Source organism: Propithecus coquereli, unplaced genomic scaffold, assembly GCF_000956105.1.
Source record: "Propithecus coquereli isolate 6110/MARCELLA unplaced genomic scaffold, Pcoq_1.0 Scaffold3, whole genome shotgun sequence".
NCBI lineage: Eukaryota > Metazoa > Chordata > Mammalia > Primates > Indriidae > Propithecus > Propithecus coquereli.
This window is the reverse complement of record NW_012148618.1, coordinates 12,191,330-12,207,621: the sequence shown is the minus strand read 5'-3', so window position 1 is coordinate 12,207,621 and position 16,292 is coordinate 12,191,330. Positions and strand designations below refer to the sequence as shown.

Below are 16,292 nucleotides of genomic sequence, written 5' to 3'. Positions count from 1 at the left end.
GGTAAAGTGCAGTGGCATCATCATAGCTCACAGAGCTCACTGCAACCTCAAATTCTGGAACTCAAGCAATCCTCCTGCTGCAGTCTCCCGACTAGATTGGACTACAGGCATAAACCATACCTGGCTCATTTTTCTATTTTTTGTAGAGATGGGAGTCTTGAACTCCTGGTCTCAAGCAGTCCTCCCACCTCAGCCTCCCAGAGTGCTAGGATTACAGGCATGAGCCATAGCGCCTGGCCCATAATAAGTCTTGATAACCAATTACACAGGTCCTCTATCTTTTTCTTCAATGTCGCCTTGGCTGTTTTTTAGCTTTTTGCATTTTTGTGTAAATTTTAGAATCAGCTTATAAATTCTACCTTAATCTCATCTCTTTTCAGCAATCTATATGGTGTAAGCCAGTAGTCCCCAAATATTTTTTTTTTTTTTTTTTTTTTGAGACAGAGTCTCACTGTGTTGATTTGTGAGTACACATGAAATAGAGAAGGCAGAAACCCAGTTGCTGGGATTTATAGGGAGAAAGATTCTGGTTAGGAGGTGTAGAGAATGAGCATTAAAGTGTTACAGTTAAAAAGAACAGGTAAGTATTTCAGGACGGGAGTTCGGTTTAAGTAAAAGTTGAATGTATAAGAGAAAGGAAACTTTCAGATTTGAAGACCAAGGAGAAAGCGACCTTAAAGAGGGAATTCGAACATGCAAGAGAGGCAAAGGATGGGAGTACAGAGGTGTTTAACTGCACTTCTTATATGGTGGAAAACTCTTGTGAATACTGGTAGGAGCTCAAAAATTAACAGAAACATACTTTTCTACCACAAAGAATATTTTATAATATCTAAAACTATTAAAACTAAGCTTAATATTTTAAAAAAAAGGCCTATTAGGCCATTCTGTCTCTTTTTGTTCCTTTTCCTTCTCCAAGTGAGAAACAGTTTAGATGTTTGGGCATTTTATGTAATTCATCTTGTCTTTTTGGTCTGGTTTTTTTAGGCACTTATGAGGTTAAATAAATGTTTGTTGAATGACTTAGTGAATGTTGGTTGTATTGTATTAATCTTTGGAACATGGTATGTGTTTTTATCTGAGGGAATGTCCTCCAGCCTAAAATTACACGTATAGTCTTACTCAGTATTAAAATAGAATTTTGTGAAGAGTTTTAATTTTTCCTAGGGGGTTGGGAAAAGTGGGTGGGATAAATAACTTGTTTGATCATTCATTGATCTTATTGTACATTTGTTATTTTTGCCCTGCACGTGATCTGAGAACTGGAGGCAACATTCCTTGGGGTGTGAGGAACACTAGAAAGAAGCTAATATATAGAAACAGCACGGGAAATTGCAAAAGGCTCAACTGTGGGTATCACCCCTGTAATAGTTATTTATACCTGCATAACATTAACCCAAAACATAGAAATTAAAACAAACACTTGATATTTCATACTGTTTCTATTGGTCAGGAACTTAGGAGCAGCTTAGCTAGGTGGTTCTGGCTCAAAATATCTCAAGAAGTTGCAGTTAAGATAATAGACAAGCAGTTATTTAAAGATTGACTTGAGCCATAGGATATGCTTACAGTGTATCTTGCTTACATGCCTGACAAGTTTGTGCTAGCTTTTGGCCAGAGGCTTTAGTTACTTGCTGTGTGGACCTCTCCACAATGCCACTTTTGAATGTCCTCATAGCATGGCAGCTAGCTTCCCGCAGAGTGAATGATTTGAGAGAAAACAAGGAGGAGCCACAGTGCCGTGCTTTTTGTGACCTAGTTTTAGAATTCACCATGTCTAGCCCCACACTCTAAGAGGAGCGGAATTGGGCTCCAAATTTGGAAGAGAGGGGTATGAAAGAATTTGTGGCCAAATCTTAAAACTCCCACAGCCCCTTGTGGGCAGGCTGATGCCATTATGTTAGGTACCTTATTATGAAGTTTGTTTTGGATTCCCTGTTGTGAGACTTTGGCTTAGGTTGTAGATGGTTTCGGACTGTGGCACCATGTAACTTATTAAACTGGAAAGGATTTTGGGATTTTTCCTTGTTCTCTGTTCTCTGTCACCAGTGTCTCTTCACAGTTTTATTAGATACAGCAAATACCAGCTGGGAAAGATATTAAGTACAGTATAATATCTGGTTTTCATCTTCAATAGGGATTTATTATAAGGTCTAACTCCTTGTGTGCATTTTTTTTGTTGCAAGTTCTGTTCTATTCTGTATTTTGCATTTTCTTTTAATTTGCCATGTTAGATCTGGTTATGTAACTTTATTTGAAAACATAATTCATAAGAGATGTAGTTTCTTAAGCTATTTGTTTTGTTTTCTTTTGTGGTACTAGGAAGTGGAGTAGCCATGTTTTAATATGCAAAGTGAACATGAATTATGTTTCAGGGATTTAACAGAAGAACATGTGAGTTGAACCCAGATTCCATGTTACAGATCAGCCTTAAGGTGAGGTTTGGGGTTATTCTTAGGCAAACAGACCTGAGGGAAGAGACAAGGGGAAATGCAGAAATTAGAAGGAATGTCACCATTCTTTCTCTTGTAAAATTCTAATAATATTTTAGAATAAAACTCCTTTGGAGCCACCAGATTAACTTTGAATTAATTTTCCCAAATTCAGCTTTGTCTTCTTAAGGCAGAAAATCCTTCATTCTGTTCCGTTCTATGCCTTCATTTGTTTTATAAAGAGTAGTAGATGTTGTTCCAGCAGCCTGTCTCCTAAATACAGCATCCTATCATCAGATCAAGGTGATGGTTTTGTTCTTATTCCTCTGGGAAGACAGATGATGAGTGTTGACTTTAGCTACATGGGAGGGTGGGGGTAGAGTTGTTAAAAAAAAAAAAAAAGACTTAGCTACATGTTGTCATCTTGTTCTTGGTAAGTTATCTGAGGTCACCTACTGTCTTAGCCACATTCAGCAGTCTAACCAAATCCTTCCCTTCTTCCCTTTCTCCTCATGGATATGAATGAAGCTAGACAGTGAGAAGCTCTACCCCAAACCCCCACAGTGTGCCTATAAAACCCCTGTATTCACCCTGCAGTGAATATTTAAATTCTATCTTACAGAATTCAAGGAAGTACCATTTTTATATTATTGGCTTCAGGATGATATGTAAACATCAGGGAACTAGAACTAGGCTAAGGACACTGATCAGTTGACTCTTAGGGGTGTTTTGGACAACGTTTAGGGTCTTTTAAAATCTCTTACTTGATGTGAATGCTTTTCCGATATTTCCTTCTTTTATGTTTATGGAACAAAAGCCAGTATGCTTTCCTGTATTCTACTTAATTTGTATTGTATTCCACTCTGCTTTACTGCTAAGAATTTCAGGAATAGTATTTAGCTCAAAACTTTCATAAATTCAATATCACATTCCTCCTTGCCTACTTTGGTACTCTGACCAGAGCTCTTTTCTCATACTGTCTTACAGGGGATAAAGAGTGTAAATCTCATATATACGAACTTTTTTAAATCTTCTTTTGCTTAGAAGAATAAAGACAAAAGCAGAACCTGTAGGAAATATGCTGTTTGGTCATATTTCTTGGGACAGAACAGATTTTAGTCTATACCCAGTTAAATGTCATGTTCAAAATGATGGTTAGGCAGGTGTGGTGGCTCCCACCTATAACTCTAGCACTTTGGGAGGACGAGGCAGGAGGATCGCTTGAGGCCAGGAGTTGGAGACCAGCCTGAGCAAGAGCGAGACCCTATCTCTATAAAAAATAGAAAAATTAGCCAGGAAATTTTTCAAACCGCTTCTATAAATGTTAATTTTCAGCTACAGAAGCTATTATCTATCATCATTTCCTAAGATCGTGAGTGCTGCCAGTGCCCTTTGTGGAAAGCTCTGGGCAACCATTGTGTTTTTCTGCGTTTTATTTTCTCGCTTTTTGGTTGGACACTTAAAATATCTGTGTAGTCTGGAAACTGATTTGTAAACACTATAATTTTTCATTTAAAGTGAGAACTTTTCCTCTATATCTAAGTTTGATAATGTTCTTTAAGAACAGAAGCAAAAAGCTAATTTCGAAGTAATGAAGACGTAAATTTTAACATAAGTATTCTTTTTAATTTTAAACAAAACGTGGAGAGTGAAGCATTGCCTCTTGTTAAAGGAGTAACTCTATATCTGGGGGAAAAACATCTGTGTGTTTTCTATACTATGCTTTGGCAAGAAGCATGCAGCTGTGGAGCCTGTCATCCTGGCGTACTTATTTTCACTTGAGACTTTTGCACGGTGCCAAAAGACTCTTTAGAAAAGACTCTTCACTACTATGTGCACATTGTAGTTCTGGCAGCAAGACGCACACAGCTGCCAGTGCTTACAGGATAATGAGACGTTTGGGAGCATGAGAAAGGCACAACAGAATAGCAAAAGCTGTGACTGCATTAAAACCAAGTCACATTCCCCGTAGTGTGACATTCTGTTTCCTTTTTTTCCAAATTTTGTGTGGCCAAAATAGACTGAGGAAGTAATGAATGAATCTCCTTTTTTATGGCCATCCCTCAAGTATTCTACACGATGGTGTTTAAGGTGTTCCTTGTCTTCTGTGTCAACCATTAAATATTTCTGTATCTAGCAATGTCTGGCAATATATAGCAGTTCATGTCATTATGTGAAGGGGAATTGGATAGCATGGTACCAAGGATCAGAGATGGAACTAATGTTAAGAGAAGATAATCTTGAAAAGTATAAATTACATAATATATTCCAGGGGTAGTCAGGGTTTCTCTAAAGCTAAGGCTGTATGTTAAGCATTTGGAACTAGTAAGATGTGTTTTGTTTTTTTAATCTGGAATAAGAAAACTATAAATCACCTTGATTTAGTGACTTCCAATGAGAATACCATCTTAACCCTGCTCATAAAAGACAAGTGAATGTGTTCTAATTTGGGAATGACCACCCCTGGGAATAGAAATACTACTAGAAAGACATTTTTTCCAGAAAGGTATTACAAATAATATATTTTGTTAAAAGGACTTTCTATGGTGAGTTGTATCCCTTTGTTAGTAATAACTACAATGTTGAAGAGAAAATAATTGGAGGAAATGTTCATTCTCTTATTTTCTACCTTTATATTTTTGGACTAAATAAACAGGTTTCTGCTGAATTTTGCCATTTAACAATATTCAAAATGAGGGTGATTTTTTTTCAATAGATTTTTTTTTTTTTTTTTTTTTGAGACAGAGTCTCACTCTTTTTGCCCGGGCTAGAGTGCCGTGGCGTCATCCTAGCTCACAGCAACATCAAACTCCTGGGCTCAAGCAATCCTTCTGCCTCAGCCTCCCCAGTAGCTGGGACTACAAGCATGTGCCACCGTGCCCGGCTAATTTTTTCTATATATTTTTAGTTGTCCAATTAATTTCTTTCTGTTTTTAGTAGAGACGGGGTCTCGCTCTTGCTCAGGCTGGTCTCGAACTCCTGAACTCAAACGATCCGCCCGCCTCAGCCTCCCAGAGAGCTAGGATTACAGGCGTGAGCCACCGCGCCCGGCCTTTAATAGATTTTTATTTGTAAAAAAAAAAAAAAAAGACAAAAAACTAATCTGAATCAGGTTCCTAAAATGAGGGTGATTTAAAGAGCTCTCTTACAGAGACATTGTTTAGTTATTTTCCTTAAGAAGTTAGTAAGAATTCAGAAGGCTTTTATTATTATTTACTTTATGTTTTTGTAGAGACATGGTCTGGCTATGTTGGCCAGGCTGATCTCGAACTCCTGGCCTCAAGTGGTCCTCCCACCTCAGCCTCTAAAAGTGCTGGGATTACCGGTGTAAGCCACTGCACCCGGCCAAGAATTGAAATGTTTTTAGGTCAGCTACTGCTGCTACCTCAGCCACCTACCTATCCAGGAATGGTCCGAGTAGCAGTGGATATCCTGGCTACCAGCCCTGAATACTATGTAGCTGGCTGAGATGAGCAGAAGTTAGACTTGAATCACCTCTTCTATCACCTACAATGGGCAAGAGGGGCTACTGCTAATGTCAGAAATGGACTTTGAGGAAACAAACAAAAAAAAAATGGCAACATCTTTTTACCTCCATCTGTATATTAGCAATAGGATTTTTTTAGGTAATATTTCTAGCTATTCAGTATCTGATCTTAGAAGAACAGGGTAATACCCAGCCAAATATTCTTTGTAATGATCCTCACGCAAGGCATTCAGACGATAATGGACATAAAAATGTAGCGAGATGGATGAACTTCACTGCAGATGCTAGCCAAAATAAAGATGAAAACAAAGATGTTGTTGAAAAACTCTATCAGAAGGTTAAAATTCTTTTCTGGGTATTGACAGGGACCTCAACATCTAGAAAGTAGGCCAAATGTGTCATAGGTACATGGGCCCAGCTTTATAATCAAGTGTTGCAGTCCCCAACCCCTGAGCCTCCGACCGGTACTGGTCCTTGGTCTGTTAGGAACCAGGCTACACAGCAGGAAGTGAGCATAGGGAGAGTGAGCAAAGCTCCATATGTATTTACAGCCACTCCCCATCACTCGCATCACCACATGAGCTGCACCTCCTGTCAGATGAGCTACAGCATTAGATTCTTATAGGAGCTCGAACCCTATTGTAAACTGCGTGTGCAAGGGATCTAGGTTGCGCACTCATTATGAGAATCTAATGCCTGATGATCTGAGGTGGAGCTGAGGTGATGATGCTAACACTGGGGAGCGGCTGCAAATACAGATTATCGTTAGCAGAGAGATGTGACTGCACAATAAATGTAATGCTCTTGAGTTACCCCAAAACCATTTTCCCCCACCCCACCTCCCTTGGTCTGTGGAAAAATTGTCTTCCATGAAACTGGTCCCTGGCGTCAAAAAGGTGGGGGTGGCTGGGCGCGGTGGCTTACACCTGTAATCCTAGCTCTCTGGGAGGCCGAGGTGGGCAAATTGTTTGAGCTCAGGAGTTAGAAACCAGCCTGAGCAAGAGCGAGACCCCATCTCTACTAAAAATAGAAAGAAATTAATTGGACAACTAAAAATATATAGAAAAATTAGCCGGGCATGGTGGCACATGCCTGTAGTCCCAGCTACTCAGGAGGCTGAGGCAGTAGGATCACTTGAGCCCAGGAGTTTGAGGTTGCTGTGAGCTAGGCTGACGCCACGGCACTCACTCTAGCCCGGGCAACAGAGTGAGACTCTGTCTCAAGAAAAAAAAAGGTTGGGGACCACTGATCAAGTGTGAAGACTTCCATACTGTGTGATTAGAAACCTCCAGAGACAGCCTAGCTATCCTGGAAAATAGTTAAAGTCTTTTCAGTTTGTTCATAACTGTTATTTGTTATAGAAGATGCTGATTGGTTCGTGGAAGCAGGTAATGATGCATGTAACCTGCTAGACAACTTGAGATGACTCCTCTCAAACTATGATCCTAAAGAACCCATTTACTTCAGGAGATTTAAGCTCTGTGTAAAATAGACTTACATGAGTAGAAGAGGAAGATATGTTTTATACTAAACAAAGAAGCCTCTAAGAAGTTTGGTACTGAAATTATAACTATTCTCCTGTAGAGGGTCCAGGTTGCTGTTCTGACCTTGCTGTTTGTATTCTTGACCTTACAACAGTGTGTAAATTAGACTGCCGTGTGTGTTATCTTCATCCAGATGGTTATTTAGGTTATCAGCCTGCCTTATTGAGAAACCAGTAAAACAAATAGGTGAAGTAATCAAGACTGCATATCCAAAGATAAAATGTATAGCATACTGAGGAAAGAACTTCTGTATCTCCAATATAGAATACTGTGTCCCACTGAGTAATTCTTTGTATGTGAACATTTCTTACTTAAAATCTTTCATACGAATGACTATAAACTGAAGCTTTAACATGAGCTGTGAAGTCTATTAAAATATTTTTTGAAACAGTAATATAAGTAATTTATATTTCCATTATAAATGGAACTAACGAGAACTATTTTCTGTTTTCTGACCACTTGTATCAATGTCCTCAAATAAATAAGACAACTACCCCTGCGAGACCTACATTGCACTATGTTAGTACACATGATGCTAAACTGCTTTAAAGAAAGACTTAGAAGGAAATAGTGTTGGTCATCATTGTTTTTAACTCAAGACGTGAGTTTTCATCCACAGTATAGCAGATGAATCAACCCCCCCCCACATTCACACAGCATTTTGTCTAATGAACTTTTGCTCTGCCTAGTTATGATTAACAGTATCTCTTCCAGAAAAAAGTAGAATTAGAAATGACAGTTGCTTAAGGTACATTAATAAAACCACAGTTTGAAATTAACATGCACTTTGACTGTATTATATGGTTGGTTCTAATTAGTGGTTCATTGTGTATTAGAATTAATAATACACACTAGGAAGAAAGTTTTTTAAGTTAGATGTTTAATATGTGACATTTTTTCCATTTTGATAACATTAAATATTATTGTCATTGACACTAATCTGCATTTTTATTTTGTAGTCTCTTGTGTTTAGCGGCCACTGTAAAGCAGTAAGTGGCTACTCAGACCAGGTGGTCCATCAACGGAGATCAGCTACCTCCTCGCTTCGTTGCTGTCTGCTCACTGAGCTGCCATCTTTTTTGTGTGTGGCCAGTCCACGAGTAAGTGACACAGGAGGGAAGAGACAAAATAGATGGTACTAGAAGAAATAAACCAATTTTCAAGGGACTCATTTCTTAAGCAGAACTGTTTTAAGCTATTTGGACTTTAAGAAACATATAAATTTTAATATTCAAACAGAAGTCATCTATGGTTCTCTCCTTCCCAAGACAACACTTTCTTACCTTGAATTGTTGACTTGAGAATAGTTGTATGGTGGACAGCTTCTTCCTCTCATTTAGTCACGGGCTCTAAACTATGATGAGAATAAGCCATCTGTCAGGTAGATTATCACCCAGCAGCAGGGTCAGGGGAGAGGGTGCCATTTGTCACCAGCATTAAAGTTTTTGAGGATTTTCATAGGAGAGGGCCATATTAAGCGGGGGGAGATTTGATCTGGCCATATCACCTCAGTACAGTCTCTAAATAACAAAAGGAAACATAACACTCCAGCATCAAGAAACTTCTCAGTCTGGTGTTTTCTCGTTTTCCTAAGCAGCCTTGCCTGGACTATATTTCACAATCATTTTCTATCTGAAAAGGAACTGTTCACCATTAAGCAGTTGTACTCTTATTTGCAGAGTGGGGGTAGTTTCTCTTGCAGTTTCTATTTTGAGCAGCTGTCTGGATCTTTCTTAATACCCTGTTTATCAAAACAGAGTACTCCTGCAATTGCTGACAAGCATCACTGCAAAGGCTCCCATTGGCACACTGGGGTTGTTTACTTTGCTTACATCTTCCAGTTCTTTCCCGTCCATGTTGATCAGAGCCAGACAAAAGATCTTTTCTCACATCCATGAAGAAGTATGTGAAGGGAGAGAGGCAGAAAGAGATACAGCCAGATTCTGTGATCAGAGCAAAGAATGAATTTGTCTCGCCACCTTGTTTCCTTTTGCTCCAAGGGGCAGTTTTCAGTTAGCCAGGGAGCTCTAAGAGGTTGACATTTCTTACCCTTCTCTGTTTTTATCTTGTTTCTCCACTCATCCTAGCAAGTCTACTGGTTCACAGTTCTAAAGAAGAAGGAGCCTTTTCAATCTTTCTTGGAAAATATTTTTCTACCTTTTATTATCATCAGTTTGCATCCTTTATTAAGTTTATCAAAGACAGAATCCTACAGGGGATACGAAGAAAGATGAATAGAATTGAACTATTGAGTCCTGCATGCCAGGGTTTCTTTATGCTGGTCCTGTGCTACATGAATTTAATTCTCTTACCACTATTGACTTTGTTTAGTTTATATCAACTATTCAGAAAGTGTTTGGATTTTGTATGTATCCTGTTATTCCAAAATAATCTTGGTTTTGGAAGCTTAAGTTGATGCAGGGAAATGCACTTTTTCTAGGAAACATCTAAAGCCAAGGGCTTCCATAAAAGGTAGCCTTCAGTCTTCGTGGTTGCACGGTTGATTTTGTTCTCTTAGTCTGATTGGTGTATACCAAGAGGCCTAATAGGAAGAAGTTAGATTTCTGAGAGAGGTATGTCAAGTCTTTTTTACTTCTCATATTCTCAATGTTTTGTAGAGCCAATAAAAGTGAGCTATCTCAGCCTATAATTGCATTTATTGACATAAAAATTCTTCATTTGTTATCACTCAGAGCTCCCAAAATCTCTAATGCCATCTACTTTGAGAAACAACCCCACTCTGTCACATGTGCGTGCCCCAACTGTACTTCTTCAGTATTGTTTTCATAGGAGCCAGAAATCTAAACCATCATGCTTGCTGCTGCTATTTTCCTAAAAAACAATAAATGTAGCTGAGGAAAACTATAATAGCTGTAAACGTGTGGTGGCAAGGAGGGAGTAGGAGAAAGCTTTTATTTTTACTGTTTGCCTGAAAGGCTGCTCCCCAGCACCTGCATTTCCAACCCTTTCCAACTCCAAACTCATATTTGTTTGTAGAGTTTTTTCTCAATAGCATGTGCTAAACCTGAAAATGGGAATAATTACACCATGATTATGAGGGCTGGAAGAAGAGTTTTAAATATGTCTCAGTATTTCATACACACATACACAGCTTTCACCAGAGTCCTGGGGATTCAGATCAGTAAATAAGGTAAGACTTCATTAGATTAATTGTCTTGTATGGATTTCTAACCCATCTGTGGTGGGGAGAGAGAAACTGACTTCCTTTGAAGCCTCAATCATGGCCTTAGGTTAGCACAAATTAATTTCCCTGGCACATGCTATGAAAACCTTAGGGTCAGTTTAGGAAGAACTTTCTTAGTGGCAGGAAGGAATTATAGGAGTTGTTTTATCATTGGCTGAGGAAATGATTCCACAGAGTTAATAAACTACGACCCTGAGAATTCGTCTTACCAACATGCTGCAATGCTTGGAGCGGTTACGCTTCTTAGAGCTAGAGCAGGAACATACGTATCCTCGGGAAGAACGCACCAAATGCTTGAAGAGGCAACCCCTGAAGGTACTGTAGTTTCAGAGGTTAATGAAGCAAGAAGCAGGCTAGCTCATGTGGGACTAGAGGGAGTGTGCATTTCCATTTGTGGGGAGGGAAGAATGGTATGTCATGCTTCATCTCCCCCTGCTTCTAAGCAATCAAGAAAGCCACATGGGGTTAGCAGAATGAGGCTGTCTAGAATAAAGCTGACTTAGAAAGCAGGATTTATTCTAAGTAGAAATGGACTTTTTTGTCCTCTTTTGGACCTCATGAGTACACTGCTTACGTACTTACAACATGGCATTCTGTGATTCTGCATATATCTTGATCCAGGGCTCCTGGCCAAAGAAGCTTATCAAAACATTAAAAAATATTTCACTAAGAACTGTGTCTTACAAACCTCCCAGTATTCAGCCCTGGACTTGAAAGGTTATCAGCAAGATGAAAATTGGAAAATAGGTGAAAGTTTATAACTGGAAAAAGTTGTTTTGCTTTCAAACTATAAGAATGCCTAGAAATGAGTTGCAGTCAAAAAAACAAAAAACATTCTTTTTGTGTCACTGTTCTCCCTTTATTCCTTCATGCCGAGTTTCTAGCTTTTGACTTTTCTTCTTGAGAATACAGGCCCAAAGTCTTTATTAATCTTTTCTACCCCATCCCCCCACCAAAAAAAAAAAAAAACAAAGCAGTTATTTTTGAGTGTAAAATTGTTCTGTATGAGTCTCTCATTAGAAAAGACTAATACCCTTTACTCATCTAAAAATATGCATGCTGTTTGAGATACAGAGACCTGGTCATACTTCTATAATCCATCCCACTACTTATTAAACTATTTTTATAAAAATACAGCTGCTATTAATTTTGAGGGTCTGGGACACATATCTCCTACATGGGAAATGTTCGCTCTGGCCCAGAACCTGCTGGGGTACTGCCAGAACAAGCCATAGCAAGGAGAGACCCAATTTTTATCCACCTGGATTGTCTTTCAGTCTTTATTTGCCTATGCTCAGATATGAGTGGGAAAAACAAATAAGTTGAAAGCAAGAAAACAAACTCCTTCTGGAGAGCATAAAGGTGATATGAGCTCCTCATACTGTCTGGATAAACTGATTTCTGTGGTGAACCCGTGTGGGTTTTGGAACTCCAGGCCTAGTTTGCTATGGCCCTCTGCAGTTTTCCATCTGGACCGTAGATGGCACTGCTCCCTAGCAAACTCACTTGAGCTTCATCTGCAAGCCAGAGTAGTTTATTCTCTGGTTATTGGTAAATGATGCTCTTTTTGTAACCTTGGTACTCTCTTGTTCCCAGCAGAGGCACCTATAGCCTGATGGCCAGCTAGCTGACTGTTCATATGCCCCAAGGCAGTATTCTCAGGGCTTGGAGACCCTTATGCATACCAAAACTTGACAACCATTGCCCTAAAGATTGATTGACATGAAAATAGAAAAGTTAATAAATAGCAAGATAGGATTTCTAGGTGCCTAACTTCCAAGAAATAACTGAACTTCCTTGCTAAGTCCAACCAATGATTTATGTTCTAATCTCTCCTGTACCTTGGCCCTTGCTTTTTATACTTAGTTTCTCCCCAGCTCTTAGTTTAGCTCCAGGGTTCTTCTGAGCAGTTTACTGCTAATACATGTTGAGTATCCCTTATCCAAAAATTCAAAATTCAGAGTGCTTCAATGAGCATTTCCTTTGCGTGTCATGTAGACACTCAAATTTTGTGACATTTAGGATTTTGGAGTTTTGAATTAGGAACACTCAATTTGTGATGGGCTTTTAGCATTTTATCAACCTAGGCTTGGAGATAATCACAGCCTCCACATTTTAACAAAAGGTAGCCTTGTCATCTTCATGCTCCTTATCAGTTGATTTCATAGCCATCTGAATACACAGCTGCTTCTTAGAGTGGGAATAGACCCAGATAGTGAAGAAGGATAAAAACCTATGTTTCTAAATTTTAGGAGCCCCCTACTCCATAGGGAGGGCAGCATTTAAGTGTTGTTCGGTTGCACCTGTGGTAAGATAAGAATCTGTGCATAACCTCTGCCCTGGCCAGGAAATGAATATGCTACTCTCTGGCAATTACTTCCCTCCCATCCCCAGCTTACAGACTTAAGGAAAATTGTTCTTATCTTCTATTGGGTTTGTCAGTCAGCACCTTGGTCAGGGAAGAGGAGAAAGAAGTCTTGATAAACTTGGGAGCTTCGCCTCAAAACCATCTTTTAAAGATAGCTTCAAATACACTAGGTCACTACTCTTTAGTTCCTGAATGATATCTAACTAGCTCCAGCTCCCTTTCTGGCATCACTATTATGTGTATGGCTATAGAACCTTGCCGAGAACAATATCTAGCAATGAAGGGAGATGGCACAGTGATCAGATATAAATGTATGAAATAAAATTATTGCTGACCTGGTACCTTGGTTTATCTGCAAACTCTAGCTCTCTTTGGATCTTTAGTTTGTTTGCAGGTTCATTTTATAAGAGGTTGGCCTTTCACATGGAGAAGCTCACTGCATCAGCCACTAGGGACAGCTTAGTTTGTCAGAACAGGATATTTAAAGCCATTAGCCTAAGAATTATCCATATTAGTCTGATTTCAAAGTAGAGGTGCCCAAAAGGCTTATTAGTCCATGTGGACAATATAAAAGAGCCATCTCGTGTGAATCTTTAACTGCAGGTTACCGCAGTGCCATTGGACTCTTACTGCAATGACCGAAGTGCAGAATATGAGCGACGAATTCTGAAGGAAGGAGGGAGTCTGGCAGCCAAGCAGTGTTTGTTGAATGGGGCCCCTGAACTGGCTGCAGACTGGCTAAATCGGCGATCCCAGTTCTTCCCAGGGCCAGTCGGAGGGCTGTGGAGCATCAGGCCTCAGAATGGCTGGTCTTTCATCAGGATTCCAGGTAAGTTCTCCATTCTCTTGGAATATATTCCCAGGTTTGGCAAGTGGAGAACTGGGGAGATACTCCATGTGGTACTTGCGGATGTTTGAAATTCAGTGTTCTTGAGGTTTTCATTTTCTCTTTTGCCCTAAGTGATTTATAGATAAGAATACTAGTAATTTGTGACTTGAGTGGAGAAGTAAATATTTTTGGATTTGTGCTTATAGCTGAAAGGAATGCTGCTTTAAAGAAAAAAAAAGGGTAGAAATGAGCCTTGGTAGGAAAGGCTCCAGGTCGAATGAGTACCGTTGTCTTATGCCATTGCCAGTGAAATGAATGAGAATGTTGTCACTCCCAGAAAGCCTAGTTTAAGTAGCATAAACAGCATCCTGCATAAAGTACTAGAGTTCTAAATGATAACAAGAGGAAAAATAGTGCATTTGTGCCAATATGCTAGCGAATTCCCAGACCCCCTAGGGTCAAGGTCAAGGGTTGAAAGGAAACTAGGTTTTCATCTTTGCTTTAGTGAGACCACTTTTAAGGAAACTGAACATAGAGGGTTTGTAGGCTCATGTTCTTTGATTATACCTGCTGCGCAAGCTGGAGTGGTAGCTACAGTGTTAGTTTTGGTTTCCAAATTCTCTGATATCTTGATTGTATTCATCTTATTGGCCTGTAATGGAAGTAAACTAGAGGTAAGCATTCAAAAGAGAGCATCTGCTCTTTCTAAGAGATAACTGGATTCCAGTTTTTAAGGCCTGATTTTTCCATTTAATGTTAACTTTGTCAAATGTCAAGGGGTTTGCGTCAGCCTGTCAGTAGTTTTGGGAGTGCTTTGAACTGAAGATGCTTTTTTGGGTATATGAAAGCAGTATTGCATATGGCCTCATAGCTGACTTAGAACACCTGAAAGCAGTGGGTAGAGGTATATTGTTTGAAAATCAGGGGGAAACCTAAGTGTAAACAAGCCTGCAGAGAAATCACAGAATCCCAGGCAGGAGCTGAGCACCCGTAATTGAAAGAAGCAAGATAACACCTTATTTCTTCTTTCTCCCTTCTTCATTCTGGCTGTTAAGTTCTCAGTACAGGAGTAGAAGGCTTATTGCTGGTGCTGTGGGAATCTCTTGTGGCTTTTCCTGTTCTTTGAAAGAAAAATGGACCTTGTTTAAATAGCAGGAAGTGTCTGAGTTCTTTTCGCATCGATAAAAAGCACCAGCCTCACTGGCTGTTTACTGTGAGAACCAACCAGCTCCTCACTGACCCCATTGTGCTCTGTAGACTAGCTGGGGCAGGAGGGGTGAGGAGCTCACTGGAACCTGTATTTTATCTCTCTTTCTTCTATACTTTTACATTTGCTATTTCCCTGGGAAGGGTTAGTTCCATATCCTTGAGAGACTGACCAAAATCTCCTGGGTTTCACACCTTGATTCCTTCTCTGTGGTTTCACCAGAAAGATGCACAGTCCCTTCTGAAGTCTCCTTTCCTTGGAAAAGGGAGGTATTATAATCTGTTGCCCTAATTTTGGTGCCATGGGCTATATTCTTTTTGTTTTGTCTCTGAACAGGATCTTATACTGTGGATAGTAAGAACCTGTATCTAAATGAAAGTACTATAAGATTGTACCATAGGATTGTAAGAGAGTTTGTAAGGCAGTAGGATAGGTTTGTTCATTTCAATATTTTTTGAGCTCCTATTGTAAATAAAGGGCTGGACTTGGATTTGACTTGGTAAAATCAGCCCGATTCCTAGGGAATTGTGCTCCTCATGGCTCCGTGCCCAGCTTAGCAATAGGTGGTGCTCTTGTCCTATACAACTTTGGTAGCTCCAAAAGTTGTACTCCAAAAAATTGGATAATGAATGCCAGGGCCAAAAAATGTCAGTGTGTGTAGAGAAGGAAACATGTTTTTTCTATATATCTTACTTGGGTCAAATACTAGAGGCTGGTTCCTCTGTCTAACATGCTCGCCAGAGAATCAGAAGTATTGTTCATTATCTGTTTTAAGGCTACCTCTGAAGTCTGTTTCTTCAGGGAAGTCCAAAGAAGTTCAATCCATCCACTTCCACCTCTCCCACCTACATAATAACAAGCTGACAACAGGTACCACTTCTTGCTTCCTGTAGGCTCATCAGAGTTCTGTCCTTATAAGTGTATGCACATCTTCATCTCTAAACTTTTCTAGTCCTATATCAGCTCATTCTGGTTAGCAAAGTAAAGTAGATGTGGGAAGCAGGAATGTGTGAAAACCATTGAATCATGACTTTGAAGTGAATTGAAGCTTCTCAAAATTTGGACACAAGACAGATTTGGATATGCTTTCATATTTGTGCTGAGAGAGTATATCTGAATGGAGAGAGAAAATAAGCAGGCTGCAGAAATCTGATGAATTTAACTTGTGCACTCTCACTCAATGGCTAAAAAACATACAGGCTTTTTTTTTTTTTTTTTTT

General features: G+C 39.5%; 1 protein-coding gene across 1 annotated transcript in view; it reads left to right on the top strand.

Annotated features, from left to right (window-relative positions):
- INO80 (INO80 complex subunit) overlaps positions 1-16,292 on the top strand; it is a 145,860-nt gene that overhangs the window by 73,129 nt on the left and 56,439 nt on the right. The window contains exons 24-25 of the mRNA XM_012649123.1: positions 8,423-8,563; positions 13,640-13,865. Of these exons, the coding sequence (XP_012504577.1) occupies positions 8,423-8,563; positions 13,640-13,865 (367 nt within the window). The remainder of the gene's footprint in view (positions 1-8,422; positions 8,564-13,639; positions 13,866-16,292) is intronic.